This window comes from Lygodium microphyllum, chromosome 30 (assembly GCF_053477565.2).
Source record: "Lygodium microphyllum isolate KBCC chromosome 30, Lygodium_microphyllum_v1.1.10, whole genome shotgun sequence".
NCBI classification, from domain to species: Eukaryota; Viridiplantae; Streptophyta; class Polypodiopsida; order Schizaeales; family Lygodiaceae; genus Lygodium; species Lygodium microphyllum.
Window position 1 is genome coordinate 14,163,034 of NC_141164.1, and position 27,182 is coordinate 14,190,215.

A 27,182-nucleotide genomic window follows, 5' to 3' on the forward strand; every position below is an offset into this window, starting at 1 on the left:
CAAGAAGTGTGGTCAACTAGGATTATGGCTACCTCTTATTGGAGACCTATTTCTTTGGTGGGCATAGGTGGGCAGCATGTATAAAATTTTTGCAAAAGTGTTCACTTACAAATTGCACAAGCACCTTCTTGATATTTCGCATCCTGCTCAATATGGCTTTATCAAGGGGAGGCATATTTTGCATTATATCTTAAATGTGCAAATGGGAATTGATTATACCCAATATAAGAATTGGAAATTGGTAATGATTCAGTTGGACTTAGAAAGTATCTTTGATTATCTTGAGTGGTCTTTTGTAGCCCCACTAAAACAAACAATGGGATTTAACCCTCACATGTCTCATTTGATTTACACTTGAGGGATTCTTCATCCAGAGTTATGCTTAATGGTGGTGTTACAGAGCCTTTCATCCTTTCTTGATCAGTTAGATAGGGCTGCCTGCCCTTTGAGCCCTTTGTTTTTTGCTCCTGCAACACATCCTATTTTGACAATGTTATCACATTGGGCTGCAAATGGTGATGTGGTGGGCTTGTCCCTTCCTTCAGGGCAATGTTCAATTGGTTAAACCTTGGCTGCTAATAAATTTATATTCTTAAAAGCTAATAAAGATAATCTTCACAAAGCAATGGACATATGGGGCTTGTTTACATTGGCTTCAAGGCTACATATGCTGCACACTTTACACTTCCTCTGAGAGAGAGAGAGAGAGAGAGAGAGAGAGAGAGAGAGAGAGAGAGAGAGAGGCCTTGCTGCATGCCGCCTTGACCATAGTTTGTGGGACGCCTGCCCTGTGCCCTGTGCCCCTCTGTAGAAACAGGTCATAACTCCACTACCTCTGCAGGTGGTACCTGCCTCAAAGCAAGACATGCCAACAAAGGTCACGTCCGCAGCATGGCTGCTTCCAGAAAAAAAAACAACTGCAGAACCGGTTGCGACTTCCTCAAGTCTGCAAAACAGGTCATGTCTCCCTCATGGACAAACTAGCAGACCTGCATGCAACTCTGTCTGTCTGGTGACCTGCACGTTGCTGCCCTGCTTCTGCAGCCTGTTAGAGAGACAGACAGAGGTGGCGGCTTCACTGTTGCTATGCACACCTAGGGGACCTGCTGTGCCCCTATTCTTCTACTGTACACCCATTGCTCGGGCTGCCAGAGAGATAGCTAAAGAAAGCCACAAAGAGAGCAAAACAGAAACAGAGATATAGTGAGTTTGTCTTCTTCTTCACCGCCGGTGGGACACCTAGTCACTGACCTGTGCGGTGCTACTGTCATCTGTGCTGTGTGCAGTCCACAGTTCTCCTGCAGGTGTTTGGTTCAGCAGCATGAGACATGCAGCGGCTTTGCAGTAAAACCCTACCAGTGCGCAACTGAAATAGTGATAGAGAGAGAGTGCCTAGCGACACAGATCAGAAGCACAAAGACAGGAACCGCCTGGAGGCTGCGACTGTTGCATGTCACATCTGCAATAGGTTGTGTTTACAACAGCAGACAGGCATGGACTGCATGCACAGTTAGCATGCAGAATACCTAATTGCTGAACTGCCTACCAGCATGCAAGGAGATCTCTGTGCAGATGCTTTCAATAATGCAATGGTAGACACCTTGCAACCAGACATGGATGAGGATGAAATGACCCTAAATTCTGACACACAACATGCTGAGTCCCTTGTCAAGCATTCCAAGTGTGTTGAGGCCTCCCCGGTGGAAGGGACAAATGCATTGCCTTGCGGGGAATAGCAAACATTTCCTTGTGCTTCAGAGATGGGTCACACTTTGTCCTATGCTCAAGCAGGAGGGCAACCAAATGACTCCCAAGACTTGGATTGGGAGCATCCTTTGAATTTGCAAGCATGTTGCTTGGGGAGTATGTTCAACATAATCAGGATAATTGCAGTGACCTTGAAGAGATTGATGACATTGTTACTACTGTGGATTCAAAAAAGGTGTTTCATTTGTTCTCCTCCTTCCATTAAAAAGCTGTCATCCTGTTCTTTATTGCTAGAATTTCTACAATGTCTTTGGTACACTTGTGGTTGATGAGTGTTGTGCAAGAGGATTGTGTGGAGGACATCTATGTGGCCTCAAGGGGGTTTTATGAGGCCTTGCTCTGATCCCCTCATCAGCATGACATGCTTTTAAGCAAGCTGCTATTGTTTTATGATCACAAATTGGTGCATATTGTCCCACGTCGGTTTGTCCCACGTTGGCCCATGGTAGACTTCACAAAACTGCTAAAGCAAGAATGGCTGATCTGGGTCGAAGTGGAGGGCTGCCTAGTCATGTATTGGCCCCTTTCGCTTGATGCCATGATCACAATTGGTAAAGTGTTGGTACTCTCCAATACTTGATCCATCAATAGAAACAGAATTTGCATGCTTTGGAATACACCTCACAAGTGTCCCCCTTGGCTATGGGTGAATTCCCCTAGTATGCACACTCTATGCTTCCATCTCAAATGGGGAGCCTTTGTAGGACATTGCTTCAATTGCGGAAAATTGGGTCACTTTATGGTAGAACATACTAAAACCAAAGAAGGGACAACACAAGCAAATGAGGTTCTTGCTATACAATGGGATGGTTCTGCCTCGCATTTGCATACAAATGCCTAGCCCACAGAGGGAAATCTGGGCAAAAGCAAGCAGTTGCTTTCACCCCTCACTGATGGTGTCCATGGTTGGCAAGAGGTGTAGTCGAAAAAGGGCAAAAAGTCAAATGATGTTTAGAACATTGGGTCCTTGGAGGATACATAGAATGCCCTATACACCTATGCGTGTTGTAAGGACAAGCCTTTGTCCCAAGGTGCTACTGTTACATGGGATCCCCTAAGCATTTGGCCTTTGATAAGCCCGGTAACATCATTACTCCATGGGAGTGTAGAAACCCACATCATAACACAGTGGATGTGGATCAGCCCTAACTTTAAAAGCACATGGTAATGGGTCAAATGACTTCGCTGTGTTGGTAGATTTTGTGGATGAGGATATTCTTACCATTTTGACAAGTAAACCTGCAACAAGGCAGCTGCAACCCCACCCTTGATCTCCCCCCTTATCATGAAAATCACTGCACGAAATGTGCGGGACATTTGTTCACATGGCAAGTTGGATGCTATGTGGCAAACCTTGCACTCTACCACTTGGGATTTTTTGCGTGTGAGGGTGCACAAGAGTCACAAAAAAGCAAGAAGAAACCTACACTATCATGGGTTCAAGCTTTTTTATGCTGGTGTTTCAACAATAATCCATTCGAGTATGTTGCTAATTGTCAGAGAGAAATTTCAACTAGTAGTGATCAGAAGAGATGTATCGGGTAGATTCATAGTTGTGGAAATTACGTATGGAGTAGAAGTGCTATGGTTGGTGGGTCTCTATGCTCGTAACGATGTTCTTGGTGATCATGAGTTATGGTGCCAGTTGAGAGCATGCCTCTCTCTTGGAAGGCTTGGATTTATCACGGGTGATTTCAATGTGTGTGTTGATCCATTGCATTCGACTTCTAGACATGGACTCATGTATGGCCTAGAATGCTAAGATTGGAATGCCTTTGCTTCAACAGTTTTGAAAGAGGATTTGTGGTCTTGGTTATCTCCCCTAGACCATGGCTACACCTTCCATTCGCAACTCCTAGAAACTTGGAGCTGTTTGGATTGGCTTTACATTATGCACGATGATTCCTTTTTGCCGTAGGTTTTGGAAATGAGGGTTTTGTAGGGCTATGTTCTTTTTGATCACTTTCCCTTGGTATTTGAGATGCATATGTATATGTTGATCCTTTTCGAGCCCTTTTGAGCAAGCTGCCATTGCGTTTCAAATCCTCCTTTCTCCGGCACGAGATATTTGATGGAGCTATGCAATAGATGCTATATCAATTTTCATTGGACCTTCCATCCGAAGGGGTAGCTTTCGTTGATCAATTGATATGCAATGTGCAAACAGTTGCTAGACAATCTCGAATACATCATGCTACCCTACATAGGCAATGGTTGCAAGTTGCCAAGCAACTCTTGGCCTCGACACATTGTTTTGATGGATTCGCCACAAGATCCCCTTTTGCTTTTCATCTCCACAAGAGTGGCACTTGTTGATACTTTTCAAAAGAGATCATACCAACAGGCCAAACTTGCTACACTATCAGAGGGATTGTAGGACAATAATTGTTAGTCACACAAGTTTTATTGCGGCCTGCATGCTTCATCTGCTAGGATAAATGTGGTCCACCTAAGCATCTCCAACGGTGAAATGGTCACAAATCTGCGAGCAATTGTGGAAATGTGTAGAGTCTATTTCATGGACTTGCTTGGATTGCAGTCCTTTGTTTCCCATGCAATCGGTATGTCATGTTCATTCTTTTGTGATCTAGTTAAAGATTAAGTCCCATCAAGTATTGCCAATAGTTTGGATATGGATATTACACAAGATAAGGTCATGGATGCCCTCTTGCATTTTCCTAAAGACAGGAGCCTAGGGTGGGATGGTATCACTAGTGAGTTTTTTGAGACTTATGCCACTCACTTGGCTGCACCTTTGATAGCCTTATGCTAGTAGATTTGGACAACTAGACTCATACTACTGTCTTGGAAGGAGGGTCTTATTGAACTGATCCTTGAAGTGCCATCCCCCTCAGCCTTGAAGCATTGGTGACCAATCTCCTTGATGGGCTTTGTGTATAAGATTTTTACCAAAGTCCTAGCTAATAGATTGCATGAATACCTTCCAGACATTATTCACTTTGCCCAATATGGATTTATCAAAGGGTGAAATATTCTGCACAACACCTTGAATACTCAAATGGGGATAGATCATTCTCGATACATGAAACAAGGAATGGTGATGGTTCAGTTGGGACCTTGAAAAAGCCTTCAATCATTGGAATGGTCCTTCTTGGATCAGTTGATGGTCCTTCTTGGATTAGTTGATGCAAGGCATGGGATTTGATTCAAGAATGTTTGGACTCATTAATACTATTAGGGTATATTCCTCTTCAAGAGTTTTGCTCAATGGTGGTGTCATGACATCCTTTTCCCTTCGTCAATCGGTATGGTTTCCCGGTGAGTCCCTTGTTCTTTGCCTTGGCCATTGACCCCATTTTGACGATGTTCTCTCTTATAGTGGCCAATGATGAGGTGGTCAGACTCTCTCTCCCTTCAAAGGTACAATTGGTGGGGTAGGCCTTGGTGGATGACACCTTCACGTTTCTTAAGGCCGATCCAGATAATAAGAGCAATGGCGACATGTGACTATTTTGCCCTTGCCTCGGGACTACATATTAATGCATCTAAATTGGTCCTTATCAGTTGCATTGAGAGTGATCTCTGGGCCTTGGGCTGGCAAGGTGAGATGGTGCTTAAAGGCTCTGTCAAGTTTCGCCTAATGTGCTAATGGATTGGATTTCTTAGGTATTATGATAAGTTTGTGTATTGGAAAATCACAAGCTTGGCCTTTCCACATAAGGTTAAAAATAGCGTAGGTAATCACGATATTGATGGTTTCATATTACCTCCCTTGCTTCCTTGGCCAAAGTCTCATTTATAGAAAATTACTGAAACTATTCGGTTTTTGCTTTGGAAAAAGGATTCTACATGGATGGCTATCTCTTGGATCTGTGCACTATGTTTGCACTCCCAAAAGAATGGGCAGTGGGGCTGTTCTGGACTTGGAGACATGTATGATTGCTCTTTGTTAGTGATCATTGTTCTAGGCCTTGGGCAAGGGTAGGCAACCTTGGTCTTTGATTGTGAGGGTTTTCCTTGAGACTCAGGGTATTAAGCATGGGAATACTAGGATTTTTGTCTCATGGTGGCATGTGTTGAGAAACTCGTCTTTAGTTCACACACTTCATTTAGTGTTTCGCATTGACAGCCCCAAAAATGTCCGGTGTACACTTTTGCCACTTTTTCAGTGGGTGCCCACAAAGTGGTGTACCACCCTAGATAGCTTATGCCTATAAATAGACAGTCACTTCATTCATTCTTCACCACCCCACACCACTCTCTTCAATGATTCTTTACCCCTCTTTCTCCATCATCGACACCCTTTTCTTCTCTCACTAGCCCCTTTTATTGCCCTCACACCCCTTTAGAAGGACATTGCGGTTTGTGGCTCATGGCTGCCTTTACCCTTTCCCTTTTGCTTCACGTGCCTTGTCCCATCATCAGGTCTTGTGTTTGGAGCATCTTCCACCCGGCATGCCCATAATCTACTTGGCGTCAGCAACCTTCTCCATTAGGCTCCACCTTCACTTGCGTTTTCCAAGTTTGAGGCCTTCTCCTTGCCTGACATCATCATCTCTAGGTTGGCATCGGCATCCTAGCTTTTGGCGATAATCTCCATCATCGAGTGTTAGTGATTTCATCACTCGTTCATTGCAGGGGCTGCTAGGACCCGCATTTTTGCATCGTGGCTCATCCTCCATCACATGGCATCATTCATCTATCACAAGGGTTGCTGCGACTTCTGTTTTTGCAGCCTGGCTCCTCCTCCATCACTTGGCGTCACTCGTCTCTCACACAGAGGCTGCTGGGACCTGCGTTTTTGCAGCCCAGCTCATCCTCCATCATCTGGCGTCATCATTATCCACGTGGCATTAGCATTTGGGCTGCTTTCCTTGCATTTGACAGCTCCAAAACTTTGGGATTTGCATTTTGTTGCCTAGGTCACTCCCCAACATTAGAGGATTATGGTTCACTTCCTCGATAGCTGTCCTTCATTTTCCATTGATTACTTCGATAGCCCAATGCTCGAAGAAGTGCATTTCCCTCCCTTCAATGTGCAGATTTCCCCTAGGTGCTACCGCCTCATTCAGACATGACACTGCAGTTATCTTTTGAGCTTTGGCTCCGTTGTATCAAGTTTTCTTCTTGTAGTGTGATTCAGTGCATCATCACCGTGTTCTTCTTGTTTTTTTGAGTTCCTTTCTCTCTTAGTGTTTGCCATACACAATTTGTGTTACTCCCTGCAAACCCTACTATCTCTTTGCATTGTCGCTTATTTTGACATAATATCAAAGCATACATGTTATTTTTGACAATGTGGTCAATGTTGAACAACCTATCCATCTTAGGTCTTCTATGCTGCTTAATCATTTGGTCCACTCTTAGAGATTGGTCCTTGTTAAATCTTCTTGGCACCCACCTTCGGATTGGGAGGCAGAAAACTCCCTGAGAAAGAAAGTATTGGCGGTTTTGAAGCTTCTCTCTTGGCAAGGCAAAGAGGAACAAAGGTTAATGTTGAGTAGCATGGCACGCATGGGACTCATCAGTGTTGTTGATGCTTTTCTACCTGTCAGCGGGGTTGCTATGTCCTTTAGATCAACTTGACGCCACTTTGTTGTTCCTTGAGGCTATCACAATTTGTTGAATGCCAGCTCCACGGGCCATGCAGTCTCTTCCCTCTTTGGACCAAGAGGTTCCTTGGCAGGATTAGATGATTAATGGTCGGTTGCTTTTGGGTCATGCTTCAACTAGTTAGACATATCATTTACTTATTCATGATAAGGACTGGCTTGTTGAGAAAGGCAATACCACGTGGGGTCGCTATAAAGGCCAAGCATGGTTGAAATCTGTGGTAATGACAATTTAGCTTAACAAAACACATTTTTGATCCAAGATCTTCATTTAGCGAATGTTGATTGGTATGCTTCCTCTTGCCTCTATGCTCGCCAAGAAAAGAATTTCTAATGGTTGCTTCTTCTTTTGTCAAACGTTAGTAGAAACCCCTGCCATTGGTTCCTTACTTGCTTGGTGGCATGAAAGGTTTGATTACTACTATTGGCCATTTGGTTTCGAGTGGTTGGGCTATCGATACTTCCAAAGGACTAGGTTGTTGGACATCCCAAGTTTGTCAACCTTGTGTAGGTTGACATGAAAGTGCTCTTTTCTTTCTTACGCTTTTGGGGTTGTTTACATATATGGACCATGATGAATGCATCGTGTTTTATGTTTCATCGAGTGTGTAGAGTTATATAGTCCTCTCGAGAGGACTTCTTCATTGGTAGCTCGACTTGATTGAGCTATCAGATATTCTCCCTAGACAAGATTTGCTTGCTGGCTTGCTATAGTCGCTTGGATACCTATGCTAAGTGGAGGTGTCTAGATCCCATGGATTACACGGACCTAGCCAATTAGGTGGCTTGTGGGTCTACCTCCTAGGTGAAGGGTTTGTTTGGACCCACAAGGATTGACTTGAATGTTTCTAAAGACTTTCTAGGTCTCTTAACATCATTCTAGTGTCTAGCTAAGAAAGATAACTTTGCAATCAATAGAGGCTAGAAATAGGCTTGCACTACACTTGGTTTAAAGAGAGCGAGAGACGATGGGGAGTAGAATGTTGACCCCTTTGCCAACAGCAGGTACACCCTCGCTCCACCCTAAAAGTGTATTAAGCTGGTTTCTAAGACTCAAGACCTTAGGACGGTTATCGTTTAGCACTATTGTCCTAACGATTTGAGAAGCCATGTGGCTAATCATGTCCACCTAGCCAATAGGGTGTTTCCATTAGGGAGACTGCCCTTTTGCTTCCCATGTATGCACCCAAATTAACTTTAGTTTTTTAATTAAGTCCTAATACATTTGCTAGGAACATATAAAAATAGCTTCCTTAATTATCCTTTAAGATCATTGTTCCTTCATGTAGGGGCACTACTAGTGCACAAACAAGGAAGACAATCCTTTGAAGTAGTTCTTTATTTTAATAAAAAGGTAATACAATTTATTCAGGCTACCAAGCACCTCAGTCCTAATCCAGGTTGATCCCACCCGTACTGGGCAAACCACTACTACCCCTGGCTAGCTTTAGGACCTTTTGGAGTCCACTGGGCTTGCAAGGTGCCTATTCCTTCCTAGCATGCTATGGACATTAATACTAGAGTCTTGTTGATCCCCATGTGTCTTAGGAATATAAACTATGTCTACTGAGAGACCCTATTGTTGGCGTTGGTCCTAGCACTACAGATGGAAATTGGTTCCTCGAGGGGGAGCTTGGTGAGGGATCCAACAAACTCATTTCCCTATTGATTTGTATGAAAACTAATAATTTAATATTGGTTTGAAGGAAAATCAAATCCAAGGCAATATGGTTTAATCTATTTTAATAGCCTTTTTTTCCTTATGAAGAAATTTCTTTGAAAGCAATCAATTCTTTGCAAACAAGTTCCTAGTTTAATTTAAGCTAAGCACAATCATTGTAATAGAGTAGCATTGAAAGTTGAAACCAGCCTTTCTCCTTGGATAGGGTGGTGTGAATATGATTTAACACTAATTACAAAAAATAATTAATTTATATAAATTGAAATGCGCACTATACCACTTTAATCTTGAACAATGGACAGCCTGTTGGCCCCAATGTTGACGCCCCTTGCGGTATTTCTTTAACTTTTATTGCAAATGAATGGAGTACAATTGAGATTCTGCTAATCCAAGTGCCACTTGCTATCAAAACTGACAAGCAAGCCTCCAAACCAATTTGCCCCTTGGTTTTCTCAGGAATTGGCCTTCACCTTGCTCCTTCAAAGACAAGTTCATCCCCAAATTTGATGTTGGCTAGCTAGCCTCTTGAATCTCCTTTAAATTCTTTAATTTCAGCTACTGAAATCCTTAGTTTTGAGTATGTATCCCGAGGTGGCTATCAAACCCTAATTTTTTCTCTAAATTAGGGTGTACAATAGAGATTTCTTCAATATCTCCACCTCTAATAACTCAAACTGCTGGAAAATGCTGATATAACTTGGGAGATTAGAGAGAATATTGCAGAGAAAAAAATTTCAAAGTTTTATCACAAGGAACGCGAAAAAGCTACTCTGTTGTCTTGCTCAAACAACCATGGAAGCTGTCACCTACAACTTAGGACCACTAGAAAGATTGTTGCCCTTTCTTGTATGCTATTCTCTACACTAGGACCTTGGTCTGTTGCCATCTACTCTTACAGGGTCCCAAAATGATGCCACATGCTATAAGATTAATCCTTGGTGGCTAGAATTACATCAACAGCCTCTCATTACTCCCTAACAGTCTCTTCCTCTCTCGAATGGCTAGAATAGACTTCAACGAGTTCCTTAATAGGTTTTTTCACTTGCATGGGCAAGTTTTGCTAAGTGGTAACCTTCTAATCCCATTTTTCAACATTATCCTACTTATTAAATTACTTTTTAGAATATTAAATTTGAAAATTAATTTAATAATTATTCTAGTGCTTTGAAAATTAGTTTCACTAGTCAATAATTAAATTGGCTAGGCCAATTTGTCTTCCAAGTATCCTTGAGTAGTTATTGACCCTTAGGTTGGCATTAATTAATTAATTAATTAATGCATAGTCTCTAATATCACCATTGATATTAGTGGTCAATAAATTGATCTAGGCCCAAATTTGACACCAAGTACCACCTAGTATTTGTTAGACATAACCTATTATAACTTTTACCTTTGGCACCAATTGATATCTCGGGGTCTTGGATCCCACACTGTGAAATAATTAACTTGCACCTCACATGTGCAAGTAACATTAGCACATTTGATTAATCAAATGCTAAGTAAAACAATAAAATAATTTCTGCAAAAATCGTTCTCGATGCACTGCATTGTGCCAAAGGAAAAGCTTATTGCACTAGAATTTCCATAAGGCATCACAGTCACAATATTGGCCACTGTTGTCGAACCATGCTATATGCTTCAAACCTGCTGAAAATCGGTATCTTTCGCCTTTTGACTCTTCGCATTTTGATTCTTGTGATATTTGTTTGTATGACAGGCAGACTAGGAATACGCATAAAAAGTTTGGTAAGAAACGCACGTATGGGTGAGCCCTTGGCTCTTGTGCACTCAAATGTATGTGGGGCTATACCCTGTCAGTCACTAGGTGGGGCAAAGTATTTTGTTACTTTCATAGATGATTACTCATGTAAGGTTTGGGCTTATCCCATAAAGAGAAAATCCAATGTCTTAGACACATTTCAGCGTTGGCTTACATTAGCAGAGAACCAGTCTGGGAATAGGCTGAAATGCCTAAGGTCAGATAATGGGGGTGAGTATGTATCATGTGCTTTTGAGCAATTTTGTGATGAGCGGGGTATTAAGTGTTAGTTGACCGCCCCTTATATCCCACCCTAGAATGGTATGGCTGAATGCATGAATAGAACCATTCAGGAAAGGGTCCGTAGCATGCTTAGCCAGGCTGGCTTACTGCAATACTTTTGGGCTGAGGCAATTACTACTGCAGTGCATCTCATTAACAAGTCACCTACCAGTGGCATTGACTTTCAGATTGCAGAGGAGGTCTGGGTAGGCAAGCGCCCCTCTTATAATCATTTGTGTGTCGTTGGATGTGAGGCATTCTGCCATGTGTCCAAGGACAAACACAATAAGATGGATCCTAAAAGTGTCAAATGCATTTTCATTGGATATGAAGATGCAAGAGAGATGGGTTACCGTCTATGGGATCCACAAGCGCGGAAAGTGATCCACAGCCATGATGTTATCTTTCATGAGGATAAAATGCATATGGAGCCTGATAAAGTGGTTGAGATACGTAGAGTTATCTTTCAAGAGGAACCACCTGCTCCCGTACAACCCGCTCCACGGCCAGCTAGACAGCGTGCAGCATCGCCTGATGCTCATGGTCCAAATGCTAGACATGTTGATGTTAGACAAGATGTTGGTCAGGTAGCAGAGCTTGGGTTGAGGCGTTCTACTAGAGATAGACGACCTCCTGACTGTTTTGCGCTCTCTATGGATTATGTACTGGTTACAGATGCAGAAAGCCTCTCACTTATGACGAGGCTATGCACAGGGGTGTTTGTTACTCTTGGGAGAGGGCTATGCAGTATGAGTTTGACTCATTGCATAAGAATCAAACTTGGAATTTGGTTTCCTTGCCTCAGGGTAAGAAGGCTTTGCCATGCAAGTGGGTGTACAAGCTGAAAAGTACCCCTGGACACCCCAAGCCAGCATACAAGGCTCGATTGGTTGCTAAGGGCTTTAAGTAAGAGCATGGTGTTGACTTTGATGAAGTCTTTTCTCCTGTTGGTCAAGATGACCACCCTACGCTTAGTCTTGGCTTTGGTTGCACAGCTTGACCTGGACTTGTACTAGATGGATGTCAAGACGGCTTTTTTACATGGGAACTTGCATGATGAGATTTACATGGAGCAGGCTAAGGGCTTTGCAAACCGTGGCAGGGAACACCTAGTGTGCAAGCTAAAGAAGAGTCTATATGGCTTGAAGTAGGCACCTAGGGAATGGTACCATAAGTTTGATGCATTCATGCAGTCACAAGGCTACAGCCGAAGTGCTATGGATCCGTGCTTGTACGCGAAGAAAGCCCATCATAGTTCTTTATTGATTTTGGTACTCTATGTGGATGACATGCTTTTAGCAGGGATAGCTCATGAGGAGCTAGATGCTATTAAGGCTCAACTCAAGAAGAGCTTTGAGATGAAAGATTTGGGACAAGCCTCTCATATACTTAGTATGCGCATTATGCGCGATAGATCTCAGAGACTACTCTATCTATCACAGAGGGAGTACATTCATAAAGTCCTTGAGCGCTTCCGCATGCAGGATGTTAAGCCTATTGGTTGTCCATTACCTTCTCATATGAAGGTTTCATAGGCTGATTGTCACAGATAGATGAGCAGAGGGCCGAGATGGCCAAGATTTCCTATGCATCTACCATGGGCAGTCTTATGTATGCCATGATAGCCACCCGTCTAGATATTACTTTTGCCGTTGGGGTTGTGGCACGCTATATGGCTACACCTGGCAAGAAACATTGGGATGCCGTGAAGGGTATCATGAGGTACCCGAAGGGTAGAGCATATATATGTATTTGCTATGGCAGCTAGGATACAAGAGTTGTGGGGTACATTGACTCTAATTATGCAGGACATGCAGATAGTAGGAAGCCCACTTTTGGCTGTGTGTTCACTTATGCTAGAGGGGCTATCTCTTGGATGTCCAAGGCGCAGAAGTGTACGGCTCTTTCTACTATAGAGGCTTGCAAGGAGGCTATTTGGTTAGGCCGTTTGATTGCGGACCTTGGTATGACAGATGCTATGCCTACATTGCATTCGGATTCTATGAGTGCCATTCAATTGGCCAAGAATCCGGTCTTCCATGCGAAAACGAAACATATTGAGGTGAGGTATCACTTCATTCGCGAGGTCATTGAGGACAAGTTTGTTGACCTTGTCAAGATTCCGACTGAGCAGAATTCTACAAACTTGCTCACGAAGAGCCTCACTACAGAGTGCTTTGCCTTCCTCAGGAGATGGATGGGCGTCAGATGAGATGACATCTTTTTCCTCATCCTATTGTACATGTGTATATGTTGTACTGTCTTTTTTTTTCTTCTCTCACTGGGGCAGATTCGCCTTTGAGTGGGAGGTTGGTGGGGGTAAAGGTGCCTCCGCCTAGCCGCCCGTGTATTACTACACTGATAATATCCGCCACTGCACATTGTAGGTGGTGGGCACCCGTCACAGTCATTTATTCTTTATTCTTTTAGTGACAGTTTGAATAAAGGAAGGCCTGGCCACACATTGTGGTTGTTGGAGTTCCCACTTTGAGTTCACTCTCTCTCTTGCTCTTGCTCTCCATCCGTCATAGCTCTCACCGCCAAGCTTCTGTTAGAGATCAGATCATAGCCTGATCAGGGGCAGCAGGTTGGTGCAGTCGGACTGCACAGTCGGACTGCACAGTCGGACTGCCACGTGGCAGTCCGACTTGCAGCAGGCAGTCGCCACCTGGCTATTTTTGGCGCCCTCTTTCCCCCGGTTTTTCAGCTATTTATACCTGGCACTTTCAGCAGTCTGGTACACTTCTTTGCTCGCAGATTACAGACTGGTGACACGCGCAGATTCCGTCTCTGTTCGCAGATTTCAGACAGCAAAAAGTGCAGACTGCAGCGGACTTCGAGGTGAACAGCAGGTTGCATCGTCGAGGTGGAGACACGCAGTCCAGCTCATTCCGCCCGTGTATATATCTGCATATCTTTGTATTCAGCATTCTTTATACAGTAGATCTTCATCGTCCATTGTCTCTTTCTCTCTCTTCTCTCTCTGCGTTCTCTCTCTCTCAGTCCTACGCTTTCGCACCACTGCACTCTGACATGGTATCAGAGCAGTGTTTAACGGCTGACTGAGCGCAGAATCAACCTGAAGAGGAGTTTCCATCGCGACACAAATTTGCGTTTTTTGCGTATAAGGGCAGACAGGAGGGCTGCGCCTTGAGTGTGGGCGCACAGGAAAGGAGTACAGGTGGTGGATTTGCTGCTGTTTACTGCTGTTTGATGCGGAGGAAGTTTGAGTTTTCAGCTTATAAGTGCAAGTTTTGCTTTTTTCATCTCCTCCGGCGGGTGAAGAAGGTTCAGGACACGGAAGAGCCTTAGCAGGCTGAGTTTTCCCAGTCAGAGGGGGCTGCTTTTGCGTTTGTGAAGGCATTGCAGGTGAAGATGTCTACAGAGATTGACTTGGAGTTCCAGGCGATTATGGACCGGAAGGTGTCTGTCTTACCGGCTCTTCCTGCAGATCAGAAGCTCGACGACGACAACTACCGCATTTGGCGCGTCATGATGTTGGCCATTCTTGAGTCCTATGATTTGGCGGAGCTGGTATAGGAGGAGATTGACCGGCCCTCGGTAAGAGATGAGTCCAAACTCTCTTCCGATGCTCGTACGGAGTTGGCCAAGGCTCAGTCTCATTGGGACAAACTGAATGCCAGGATTCGATTTCCTTTCTCTTTCTATCATGCACTACAGCCGTGATTGCTCACATCGAGCACTTAACGGTGGCTCGGGAGATATGGCTAGAGCTTGATCAGATGTACAATCGAATGACCCTTATGAAGCGGGTTTCTTTGGAGGTATAGATGCGGACTTTGTCCGTAAATAAGTCTTCTTCGCTATGGGAGCACATTAATAAGCTAAGGCAACTTCAGATGCAGGTTCAAAATGCGGGGAAGCCGATTTCCTCCGAAGACATGGCGATCACACTATTGTCCCAGTTGTCGCCACGATTCGGTACATTTTACTCTGCCCTTATTGCTTCGAGGCGAGAGTCTACTCTTCGGTGGGAAGAGTTGGTTCCTATGTTCTTGGACCAAGAGGAACAGTTAAAGGGACAGAATGCTTCCAAGTCGGAGGCGCTGACAGGTCAAGCCTCTCAGAAGAAGGGGAAGGACCAAAAGAAGAAGAAGGGGGATAACAAGTCCAAGAAGGACAAGGAGAAGGATAAGGACAAAGACTCCACATGCCATATTTGTGGAAAGACTGGCCATTGGAAGAAGGATTGCCCTGACAAAGACACAAAGGACACCAAGGACACCAAGGATTCTGGAGCGGTGGTTGCACCCTCATCAGCTGCATTTCTTCATCTAGCTGTCATTGAGGACGCTTCACCGAATGCTTCTGATGCTGCGATGACGGCTCCCCAGGCTTGAGAGTGGATTGTTGATAGTGGTGCCTCACGGCACATGACTCCTTCATCAGATGGTGTTGCCCAGTTGCGACCCTCGCGTGGGCAGATTCTCGTTGGAGACAGCTCTTCAGTATCTATTGCAGGTTGGGGTAAGATGTAGCTTATTCCTGATGGACGCGGTGGTACCCATACCTCAGAGGTTTTGCATGTACCAGGATTAGGGTACCATCTCCTTTCAGTTCATAAGATTTGCTCCCTTGGCCTTTTGGTGGAGTTTGACAGTTCTACGGTGCGAGTCCTTGATCGTGGATCGAGGAAGGTTCTCTCATGTGGATATAAGGAGAACGGCATTTACAAACTGAAGTCTTCCACCTCCCTCTCTACTCTTCTTCTTACCTCTCAGTCACAGTCAGAGTTATGGCATGCTCGGCTTGGTCACCTGAACTATGACTATCTTCGGAGGGCATCACGTGGACAGCTTGTTCGAGGGTTGCCGGATATAGTGGTGAGCCAGCAGCCATGTGTCTCTTGCATTCGGGGGAAGCAACATAGAGATGCCATTCCCCACACAGCTTCGCAGCGGTCTACTTCACCGATGGAGCTAGTATCTACGGATCTATGTGGCCCTATGAGGAATGAGTCCTTGCGTGGGAGCTCGTACTTCATGCTGATCGTGGATGACTATAGCAGGATGACATGGGCCTACTTTTTGGCATTAAAGTCAGAAGCTTTCTCGCACTTCAAGGATTGGCTTCTCTTTGAGGAGAACCGATCGGGTCGGAAGTTGAAGACCTTGCGATCCGACAAGGGAGGTGAATTTGTTTCTAATGAGTTTGCTCGGTTTTGTGTAGATAGAGGAATTCACCAGGAGTTTGCCAATACCAACACTCCTCAAGAAAATGGTATTCTTGAACGGAAGAACCGCAGTGTGATCGAGATGGCGCGCACCATGATGGAGCACCGACAGACCCCTCAGGTTCTGTGGGCCGAGGTTGTGGCTACTGCAGTCCACATTCTTAATCGATCCCCTACTTCGGCGGTGGAAGGGATGACCCCATTTGAGGCTTATTTTGGGACGAAGCCAAATGTTTCTTACTTTCGGGTCTTTGGGTGTGATGCCTATGTTCACATTCCCAAGGCTCACCGTGATAAATTTGAAGCAGCTTCTCGAAAACAGGTATTTGTTGGCTACAGCTCTCAGTCCCAAGGCTACCGACTGTATGATCCCGTCAAGCGGGATGTGTACACTAGCCGTGATGTGCGGTTTGTGGAGGTTCCGGCTACTACAACGGGTGAGCAGCATTCCATTCTTGGAGATCCAGGGGAGAGTTGGGCTCCTTCTACAGTTCCACTGGAGCCCGTGCCTTTTGATTATGATTCTGTTTCTGATACAGAGTCTACTGTTCCACCGGACACCTTTGCGGAGTTACCGCCGGTGGATATTCCAGAGTCTTCTGCTGATGGAGAACGACGAGGGGGGGTTCGGCCTCCTCCTCGCTGGGCCCGTGACACACTCCGTGATTCAGAAATCGAGGGGGTTCCTGAGGAGTGGGGACCGCAGGATGGTCCGCGGCGGTCACGGAGGCACCAGACACATTCTACGGAGCTTGTTTGCTCCAACTATTGTTTGATGACCCGTGTTATGCAAGATCGAGAGCCCACCTCCGTGAAGGAGGCTTTACAGTCTGCACCATGGAAGAAAGCTATGGAAGCTGAGTTGGAGGCTATTGAGAGGAATGGCACTTGGTCACTCGTGCCTCGCCCCCCGAAGAAGAAGGTGATTGGAGTCAAGTGGGTCTTCAAGACCAAATACCTTAGCGATGGTTCTTTGGATAAGCACAAGGCTCGCCTTGTTGCTAAAGGTTTTGCACAGCGCCGAGGTATTGACTGTCATGATACTTTTGCCCCTATAGCTCGTATGGTGACTATTAGAGCTGTTCTTGCTTTGGCTGGCCATAGGAGATGGCCTGTTTATCAGTTGGATGTGAAGTCGGCCTTCCTCAATGGGGATTTGAAGGAGGAGATCTATGTTGAGCAGCCTCCTGGCTTTGGATCTTCAGATGGGAAAGTCTACAGGTTGAAGAAGGCCTTGTATGGCCTCAAGCAGGCTCCGCGTGCATGGAACGAGAAGATTGATTCGTTCCTCCAATCTCAGTTGGGATATCGGCGGTCCAAGGCCGATCCGTAGCTGTATGTTCACACTTCCGAGGATGGTTGTGTGCTGTTTGTCTTATATGTTGATGATTTGATTGTCACAGGTGATGATGCACAGCAGGTCCAAGAGACGAAGTCAGCTTTACATCGGATGTTCGAGATGACGGACTTGGGTCTACTCCATTTCTTTTTGCGCCATGAGATTTATCAGTCTTAGAGGGGGCTCTTTATCTCTCAACAGAGATATGTACAGGAGCTCTTGGTGTCTTTTGAGATGGAGGATTGTCGGGCCCTATCTACTCCTATGGATCCGAATTGGAAGGCCACTTCCCATTCAGCTTCTCCTTTGGCGGATGCGTCCCGCTATCGACAGTTGATTGGGTCTTTGATTTGGCTTCTCAACACTAGGGTTGATCTATGTTTTGCTGTTGGGCTCTTGGCAGGGTTCATGAGTGAACCTAAGATGGTGCATTGGCAGGCTGCTCAGAGGATACTTCGGTATCTGAGGGGGACGTCTGATTTAGGGATTCATTACCCCGCAGGAACAGATGGGTCAGATCTTGTACTTGCAGGTTGGAGCGACTCGGATTGGGCCGGTGATGTGGACCACAGGCGGTCTACTACAGGTTATTATTTTACTTTGGGTGCAGGTGTTATTTCATGGAGTAGCAAGAAGCAGCCCACGGTAGCCCTTTCGTCTACTGAGGCGGAGTATCGGGCCGCGTCTTCCACCACATGCGAGGTTGTGTGGCTTCGGCGATTATTGGAGGAGCTTGGGTGCCCCCAGACTCGTCCTACATTGCTGCAATGTGACAATGAGAGTTGCATTGCCTTGGCAAGGAACCCTGTTTTTCATGCCCGGACGAAGCACATAGAGATCCAGTACCACTTCATCCGAGAAAAGCTTCTGGATGAGACCATCACTGTGGAGTATTGCAAGATGGAGGACAATCTTGCGGATTTGTTTATGAAGGCGCTTCCTCAGGCTCTACTTCGGAGACATTCCAGATCCCTCAGGCTTCTGCCCTGCCCAGGCTCTGAGAGGGGGTGTTAGAGATCAGATCATAGCCTGATCAGGGGCAGCAGGCTGGTGCAGTCAGACTGGCAGTCGGACTGCACAGTCGCACTGCCACGTGGCAGTCCGACCTGCAGCAGGCAGTCGGCCACCTGGCTATTTTTGGTGCCCTCTTTCCCCCGGTTTTTCAGCTATTTATACCTGGCACTTTCAGCAGTCTGGTACACTTCTCTGCTCGCAGATTACAGACCGGTGACACGTGCAGATTCCGTCTCTGTTCGCAGATTTCAGACAGTAGACAGTGCAGACTGCAGCGGACTTCGAGGTGAACAGCAGGTTGCATCGTCGAGGTGGAGACATGCAGTCCAGCGCACTGCGCCCGTGTATATATCTGCATATCTTTGTATTCAGCATTCTTTATACAGCAGATCTTCATCGTCCACTGTCTCTTTCTCTCTCTTCTCTCTCTGTGTTCTCTCTCTCTCAGTCCTACGCTTCCGCACCGCTGCACTCTGACAGCTTCTTCCTCCTGGGTTCCACTTCCCTTTCACTTGTTTTTAGGACAGTGCAGTCAGCTTGTCCTCCTAGCTGCTGTTCAGCACTCAGGACAGCTTTGGCCCATCAGAGGCTGCATTTGCGTCGAGTTATCATTGTATCTCATTCATGGACATTCATTAGTTTCTGAGTTCTCTCATTGTTAGTTGTCATACGCATACGTGTTTTCTCTTTGCAAACGCTATCCTTTCCTCAATTGTGTGTTTACTCACACCCTCTTTTTGAAGAGCCTGACTGCCCCTTGTAAAGTCTTAAGTCCTTGCCACTTTGTATTACTTCTGAACAAGGATGTGGATATGCATTAGTCAATACAGGCAAGCACTGTTTAGAAAGCTTGTGTGCTCCTGCTTTTGAGCAACCAGAAAAGTTACCTCCAAATAAGCAACATAAATCTCTTGTTAGATTCAACTTGTCCTTAATTGGCCAATAACAATGGAACATGTGCCATGAAGCTCAAATTTCAGGTGAAAGCTGCAGCGGTGCCTGCTGGAACCATAAGATCTGGGCTAATACACAAACATGTGTGGGTTAGTGCTAAAAGAATGATGACAATGATTTGGTTGGTTGGTATTGAGGTGGTGGTGAAGGGCAAAAGAAGCTGTAAATGGAGGCCCACGCACAGTTGGGGTGAGGCTGGAAATCCTAAAATCAAGGCTGTCTGCTCAATCATTAGCACAATTACAGCCCTTGCAGACTCTATCAGTGGTCATCTGTGTCCTTTACATTGAAAACCTCCATCACACTATGGAAGGGACCTTTAACAGACAATCTATATAGGTTTCTGGTGCATGTAGATGTTCATAGACTCTCAATTGAGTGTCCAAAATCTTTTTCTCATACCTGACAAAGAATGCAACTCTATTGCCATCAACATATTTGATTCTTCCTTCTTGTGCAGATATAGCCACTCTTCCTGAATCTTCTAGCTATGAGCCGTGTGCCTTTACTGTCCTGTGGCCGGGGGTCAGTATGGATGGTAGTTGAAGCGGGCTTGTCCGTGTCTGCTGCAAATGAGTCTTCACTATTGGCTGTGCATTTCTCTTTTTGTACTCGATTCAGTCTCTGAAGTGTGGCTGTCCATTCATTTCATTGCTTGTATGCTCAGAGTATGCTTGTTTGTGTGACCTTAGTTTTAAGTCTTTAAGCTCACTACACTGCTTTTGAACATATGCTTATTTGAAGATTTGACGTATGCAGGGTAAATGTGCTAGTGGGGCAGCATGAACAAAGAATGATGACTACAGGGCTGCATGTAGTTGCAGACATCTATTGCCTGAGCTGTAATCAGAATGTAGGTTGGAAATATGTGAGTATCCCATATGGCATTTGTGGAGCTTTTGCTTTCACTTACATTTTACAATCTTTCTATGTGGTTTTATATCTAGGCTTCCAATTGGTTTATAGATCTCATCTGCTCTACGATTTTTGTCAGGAAGCTGCATATGAAGATAAACAGAAGTACAAAGAAGGGAAATATATATTGGAAAGGTGAGAGACTGATTTGGCAATGTAATGCGCAATTTGTTTTGCCAGTCATCCAATGCTACAAACTGTTTGGGGTGTCAAAGACAGGTGATATAGTAGAAGTTTGGCAAGAAACCTAGCTTCTCTGATGTGGAGTTCAAGCTACATTTGAGTCGTCTGGTGATTGTGACTCTAGTGTTATACCTTGTTCTACTCTAATATGCTGGGTTTTTTATTATGATGTTCACGGGACCAGTACATGTGTATTTTTGTGTTTGCATTTGGTCTAAAAAAGAGGAGCTTGGAAAAGTGATAGCCTAATCTCAGTCGCACCAGCTCAGAAAGGGATTTAAGATTGGCAAATGGTTGTATTCTCTCGAATTCCACCAGTTCAAAAAAGGATTCAAGAGTCATAAGTGGTGTTACTTCCTAATTTCCAGTTGCATTGCACTGAAAATTTTGATGGGGCAGTTTCAGGTGGACTCATTGCATTGTCCAAGCATGATATGTCATAGTTCAGGGTCTATTCCATCAGGGAAAGTTCTTATCCCATTAGCAGCAGGTTCCTAAAAACTGGATTTGTGCTGTCTGAGGTCTTACCTGTCTATATAATGGAAGTGCATTTGCAGAAATCAGGGATTATATATATTGTTTTTGCTGCACTGCTGTTGCCGTCTTTAGTGTCTGACCTTAATTGTACTCGGTTGCAGGGGAAGGATAGAAGATAATTGGAAAGAAAGTAGCCATGTTAGTAGTGATACAGATGATATGTGACAATGGAACCACGAGTAGAGAGGATCAGCAATGATTTTCATATGGTGAACCAGTCATAAGGTGACAACATTATACAAAGTTGTGTCACTATTTATGAGGCATTGAGGACAGTATAGGCCAGACTTATGCACCAGTAAGCAGGAGGAAGTGTAAACACACATGCTACCATCTTCTGATCCTGCATACATCTATAGTTGTTCATCATAGATGATTTTCTCTGCTTTGAGAACAATCATCAGACTGTTTAGCTAAAGCTTTAAAGCAAGGGCTTGTGCATTATCAAGAAGGGAACAAACTCTGAAAAACAGTTCATTTGCACCATAAATGATGTAACATAAGGTTATGTTGTATCTATCGTGTCAGTGGCTGCCCACAGGGAATCATGGATGCACAAAGTCTTTGGAATGTTGTTGATCCTTAATACAAGACTAGTGGGTGTTTTTCCCCAATATTACTTGCACATGCACATTTGCATGCAATCACATTGTCTTTGAAATTAATATCTAAATACAAAATTGCCTTATTTTGTAATGGAACAACTGAAGTAAGCAGGACGAAGAAGGGGGCAGGAGCTGGGGGGCACTAACGATGCAGTTGTCACAAAATAAATCTCAGAGAAGCCCACCAACTAAACAAAAAAAAAAGAGGTTCACACAAGTATGTGAATGTAAGCTCAATGATGGCTTCATGAGCATTGTGTTTTGCTATGCTCTGCAGCTTTATTTGAGCCTGTTCTTCAACAAAGTAGGTTAATTGTATGGATGGCAATAGTCCTTTAGCTCGTAGTAGGTCCTCACGTGAAGGATCAAAACAAATATGTTGATACATAAATCAAAAAGACTATCAGAAAGCGATGCACATACCAATGCATGTGTCGACATGTGTGGAGAAATGTTATGGTACAATGGACAACTAGCATTGCATACAGCTTGCCAGTGCATGCAAGGCTTACTTTCCAGGAAGTGAATGTCATAGGAGAGCATGAGGATCCCCTTGGAAAGACATATGAGCTGTATATGGCATCAGGGGAAGCCCCTCCAAGTTAGGGATTTCTCTATACATGTTCTATAAAATTAGGGAGAGACCTTCTATAAACTTAGGATATGTGGGAGACCTTCGCAAAGAGTATTGCTCCAATGGCAATGTAAACTAACAAATAAGCCTCCATCTACACATAGATGACAAACACATGCAACTTTCATAACAATCCTAAATTGAGCATACTAAAATGTCTTTATGTTTTGTTATGCATACTACCACACACCACCGCGGCCCCCCCGCGCACGCCCCCCCCCCCCCCAAACCACCAACCACCACCACCAAAAAAAAAAGAGGAATAGGTTACACCCATCACGTAAACTCCACGAACAGATCAATACCATTATTGTGTAAAACAGTCGCAGCATGATGTACACAATTTCACCTCTTGAAAAAAGGGTGCTCAATCGTCAAAATTATACAAATCTGTAGTAGTAGACCATTATAGGCATATGTATCAAGTCACATCAAGTTTAAGGCTTTTAGGGTTTAGGCACGCGCTAGGCTATAAACTAGGCTAGGCATAGGCTAAACCCCCAACAACTATCCTGGTGTGTTTGGATTTCTCCAAGAAGTTCACCATTTTTATGGATGCTAATGGCCACGGAATCAGAGCAGTTTTGTACCAAGACCATGGGATTACTACTTGCAAGAGTAGGAAACTTGATTATAAGGAATGGTAACTCCATGTCTGTGAACAAGATATGCTTGCATTTCTTCATGGCATCATTACTTATATGGTGGCCATTTTAAAGTCAAGAGTGACCAAGTTCTGAAGTATTTTCTCTAACATCCCTAGCCCTACTCCTCGAGTGCATGCTAGCTGAATGGCTAGGGATGCTAGAGAAAGAGCTTTTGTTAGAATACTTTTGTATAGGTTTCACCCTACTAATGTTGGGTTGGACTTGATACTTGCTTTAATGTGGGCAGTTGGGTCTCAACTTAGAAATAGTTATATTTTGATCCCAGTATATGATCCCATGGGTTTCTCTTACTAGGTGGTATATCTACTATGCTCGATGAAGAACTTTTGCTACAAGGATGGCATAATAAAGGCCATAGTGATGGTGGGAGCATGGGCTAGCAAGCCACTCCCAAAGAAATAGTGGTAGTAGACAAGCATTAGTCCTTGAGCTAGAAGGTGGCTACTAGTAGCTACAGATTTGGGCCTATTTTCATTGGTCTAGTGTCTACTTTGTTCAAAAATGCTACTGCAACAATCCATATAAATGGTCTCATGTCTAAAGCCTTTTGCACTCAGGTGTTCCATACCTTAAAGCTGTCCGTTAGCTCCATTGCTCTTTGCAATGATCACGGACCTGTTGCTGAGGAAAATTGATCGAAGGATTCAAGAAGGGTGTTCATCAAGGGATTGTCATTGCCAGATGGCTCCAACCTTGCATCTCAGTTCTTCGCCAACGACAATGCTAGCGTCGTCGAGGCAGATAAGGACTCAGTGGATAATCTCCTATCAATCTATCCTGATTTTGCAGTGCTATCGGCCTCCAAGTTCAATCAGTCCAAAACTGAATTCCTGCTTCTCTCTTGGAATGACCCTCAGGAATGGATGCTCGCCCATGGCTTTCATCTTGTCAAGCTGGGAGAGATGATCCGTTAAATCGGGTGCCGTGTTGGTGTGGGTCTGTCAATGAACCAGTGCTTCATGTGGTTCTTTTCCAAGATAGATGCAAAGGTCAACAAGTGGAAGTCATGCCCTCTCACCTTTGCTGATCGCTTGACAGTCACTAAAAGTATTCACTGCTTCTACAGTTTACATGGGCGCCCTTCTAAGCTTTAGCAAAGCTGGGTGGCAAAGAGTTGAGAAGGTATTGGGGGATTTTTTATGGTCCTACAGGGGTAGATCAGGTCACGTTCAAATCGGCTGGAGCACCCTCACGGAGGATAGGAAAGATCGGAGATGCAGGTCTGGAGGGTCTGCGGGAGAAGTCCCAAAGACTTACTAGCAGCTTATGAAGAGGGTGGGCAGCTCCAAACCTTGTTGCCAACTTGGTTAAGCATTGGATTGAGGAGGCGGCTATTAAAGGTACCCCCTTGGCCTAATCTTGAGTGGTAGGATGTAATCAGGGCCGTTACACATCAGTCCGTGGCCGCCCAAGCATACCTAATCCGGCCAATAAGAAGGCCGGATTTCTAAAAGAGGGTGCCCCCCTCTTACACACTGGGGGCGCCCGGCACGTCGCCTTCTCTTTGTCTTCAATGCTTCCCCCCGCCCCCTTTTTGCGTTCCGCAGGGCGGGGGAGCTCCCCCGTCCTGTTCCGTCCTCGCCTGAGACGTTGATCGTGATTGGCTGCTCCTCCTCTGTTGGCCCCAAGGTGGGCTCCAGGACAGAGAGAGGGCTTCCCGTTGCCCTGGTTCCCGTTGCTGCAGCAGCCCGTTCCCGTTGCACATTTCCGTTGCTGCAGCCCGTTTGGCTCCACCTTCTGTGATGATTTCTCTGGCCGCCATGCTCATCAGAGCTCTGTTTTCTGCCCACATGAGTGGACTCCAGGTAGGTGCACCCTGTGGCTGTTGACACACAGGGAGCCGTTGATACACAGGAGCTTCCCTGTGTTGCCCGTTTCACCACATGCATAAATTGTACACATCGTGAAGGTTCATCTCTCTGTGTTTTTCTGGATTCATCATCCCTCTCTTCGCATGAAAATATACACATTGTGAAGGTGGGAAGGCATATTTCATGATGATGCATCCAGCCAGGTCTCTCTCTCTTGCAAAAACCAGTTCAGGGTTTAATCATGGCCAATTGCTTGCATGTAATTTAACTAGTTTAGGGTTTGATCATGGCCAATTTCTTGCATGTAATTTGTAGGCTTTGCAGGTGATTCGCAAGCTTCAACCAAGGGTTTTCTCATATCTCTGGCTCGGAGGCAGAGGTCTTTATCAGATCAGAACTTCACAGCATTCACAGGTATGCTCTCTCTCTCTCTCTCTCTCTCTCTCTCTCTCTCTCTCTCTCTCTCTCTTTGATTGCCTTGGTAATGTTTTCACAGGTGATTCTATTGACCTTGACTGACCAGTTTGTAGCATTAACTTTAGGTGTGGTTTCTTCTCCAAAAAGGAAGAAGATATCATGCATTTGTTTTGGGAATGTACCCATTTTAGAATGACATTAGAAGAAGTTTGAGAAAGTCATGTTTACATTAAGGTTTCAGAATTTATTACTTGTAAGTAGGCAATTTTGGGGGGGAGAGAGAGCTCATAATAGAGAAAGCATTGTACTTGTAGGCTATGATAAGATCATTAGTTATAAGGAGGGTATGATATATAAAAAATAAAACAAGGCACAAGGAATCTGTAGATTGTGTAAGTCGGATATTGAAAATGCCTTTGACCCTTGTCTTTTTAGAAGTGATATCCATTTAGTCTATAAGATAGCACTTAGGGCTTTTGAGAAAATATGAACTACCTTGAAGGCTGAAGACATCTTTACATACATAATGTTTTGTAACACTCGAGAAGTAGAACTTAAGATTTGAACTTACATACCTTCAGTACTCAACCCATACTCAAACCACTAGGCTATAACCCCATTGGCTCTCTTGTCCTTGAGAACCACTAGGTTACAATCCCATTTACAATCTTAAGTGTAAAAGGGTATGGGCTTGAATGGGATACACACTAGTTATCCATATGTAAAAGGGTATACTTTAAGTGCATGTGGCTCTCGGGTTAAGAGTATCTATATGAAGTCTCGAGTGATCGTCACTTGAGTCAAGAGCCATCCTAGTATTTTAGTGGACTAGAGTTGAGCACTTTAGAGATGTTCACTTGAGCACATGACTTGAGTGTGTTGTGGCTCCTCGTCTATGGTAGTACTCACACCCTACAAGAAAAATGTGCTCTCTTCTTGCCTTTTGCTTGATTGGTCTCTGTGTGCTCATAGTGATCAACATTAATTTCTTTTGGATTCTATGCCATTGCACCTAATGGGTGTAATTAAACTTTAAGTTAAATTACTCGAGCAACAAATCTGATGGTGATTGTGCAAAGGTTGTGGTTATACGGACAAGTAGTGGTTGTATGGCCTTAATTATTCTTTATTGGAATCAGTGACTGTTATTGGGTTGAAACATGATTCACTAGGTACTTGGCCTTAATTACGTTGCGATGAATCCTTTCTTAGTTCCGCTATATATGTTTGGCATCTATTACAGGTTGATAATGGCTAAAACTTCTTGTCTATACATACATCCCATCATTTTGTTTGAATCAATGTATATGTATAATATTTCCTTTTCTTTATTGTTCTTTAACCATATTGTTTGATATATGTTCATCGTTGCAACGAATCCTTTTTTAGTTCCGCTATATATGTTTGGCATCTATTTCTTTATTGTTCTTTAACCATATTGTTTGATATATGTTCATCATTGCAATGAATCCTTTCTTAGTTCCGCTATATATGTTTGGCATCTATTACAGGTTGACACTGGCTAAAACTTCTTGTCTATACATACATCCCATCATTTTGTTTGAATCAATGTATATGTATAACATTTCATTTTCTTTATTGTTCTTTAACCATATTGTTTTCTAATTGTAAGATAAATTGCAATGTAATTGGAGTTATCCTATAGTTGTCACCTCACAATCAATTATTGAAATGTAAATTAAAAAAAAGGAGTGCATTATGTAAAGAACAATAAACTTGTTTGTCCATTCACATAGTGTAAATGATGAATCAATTTTCATGCGTAAGGTGGACGATTGGAATGGATTCTCAAGAGAGCACTCCCATGGAGGAGTATCACCAGTTCGTG

At 44.2% G+C, this 27,182-nt stretch overlaps 1 protein-coding gene across 3 annotated transcripts in view; it reads left to right on the top strand.

Annotated features, from left to right (window-relative positions):
* Positions 1–21,828, top strand: part of LOC148009565 (protein yippee-like At5g53940) — a 40,719-nt gene extending 18,891 nt beyond the window's left edge. For all 3 annotated transcript variants that reach the window (XM_087672737.1, XM_087672738.1, XM_087672740.1), the window contains exons 4-6: positions 20,323–20,431; positions 20,558–20,613; positions 21,300–21,828. In XM_087672737.1, the coding sequence (XP_087528863.1) occupies positions 20,323–20,431; positions 20,558–20,613; positions 21,300–21,363 (229 nt within the window). In that variant the 3' untranslated portion in view covers positions 21,364–21,828. The remainder of the gene's footprint in view (positions 1–20,322; positions 20,432–20,557; positions 20,614–21,299) is intronic.
* The last annotated feature ends 5,354 nt before the right edge of the window (positions 21,829–27,182 follow it).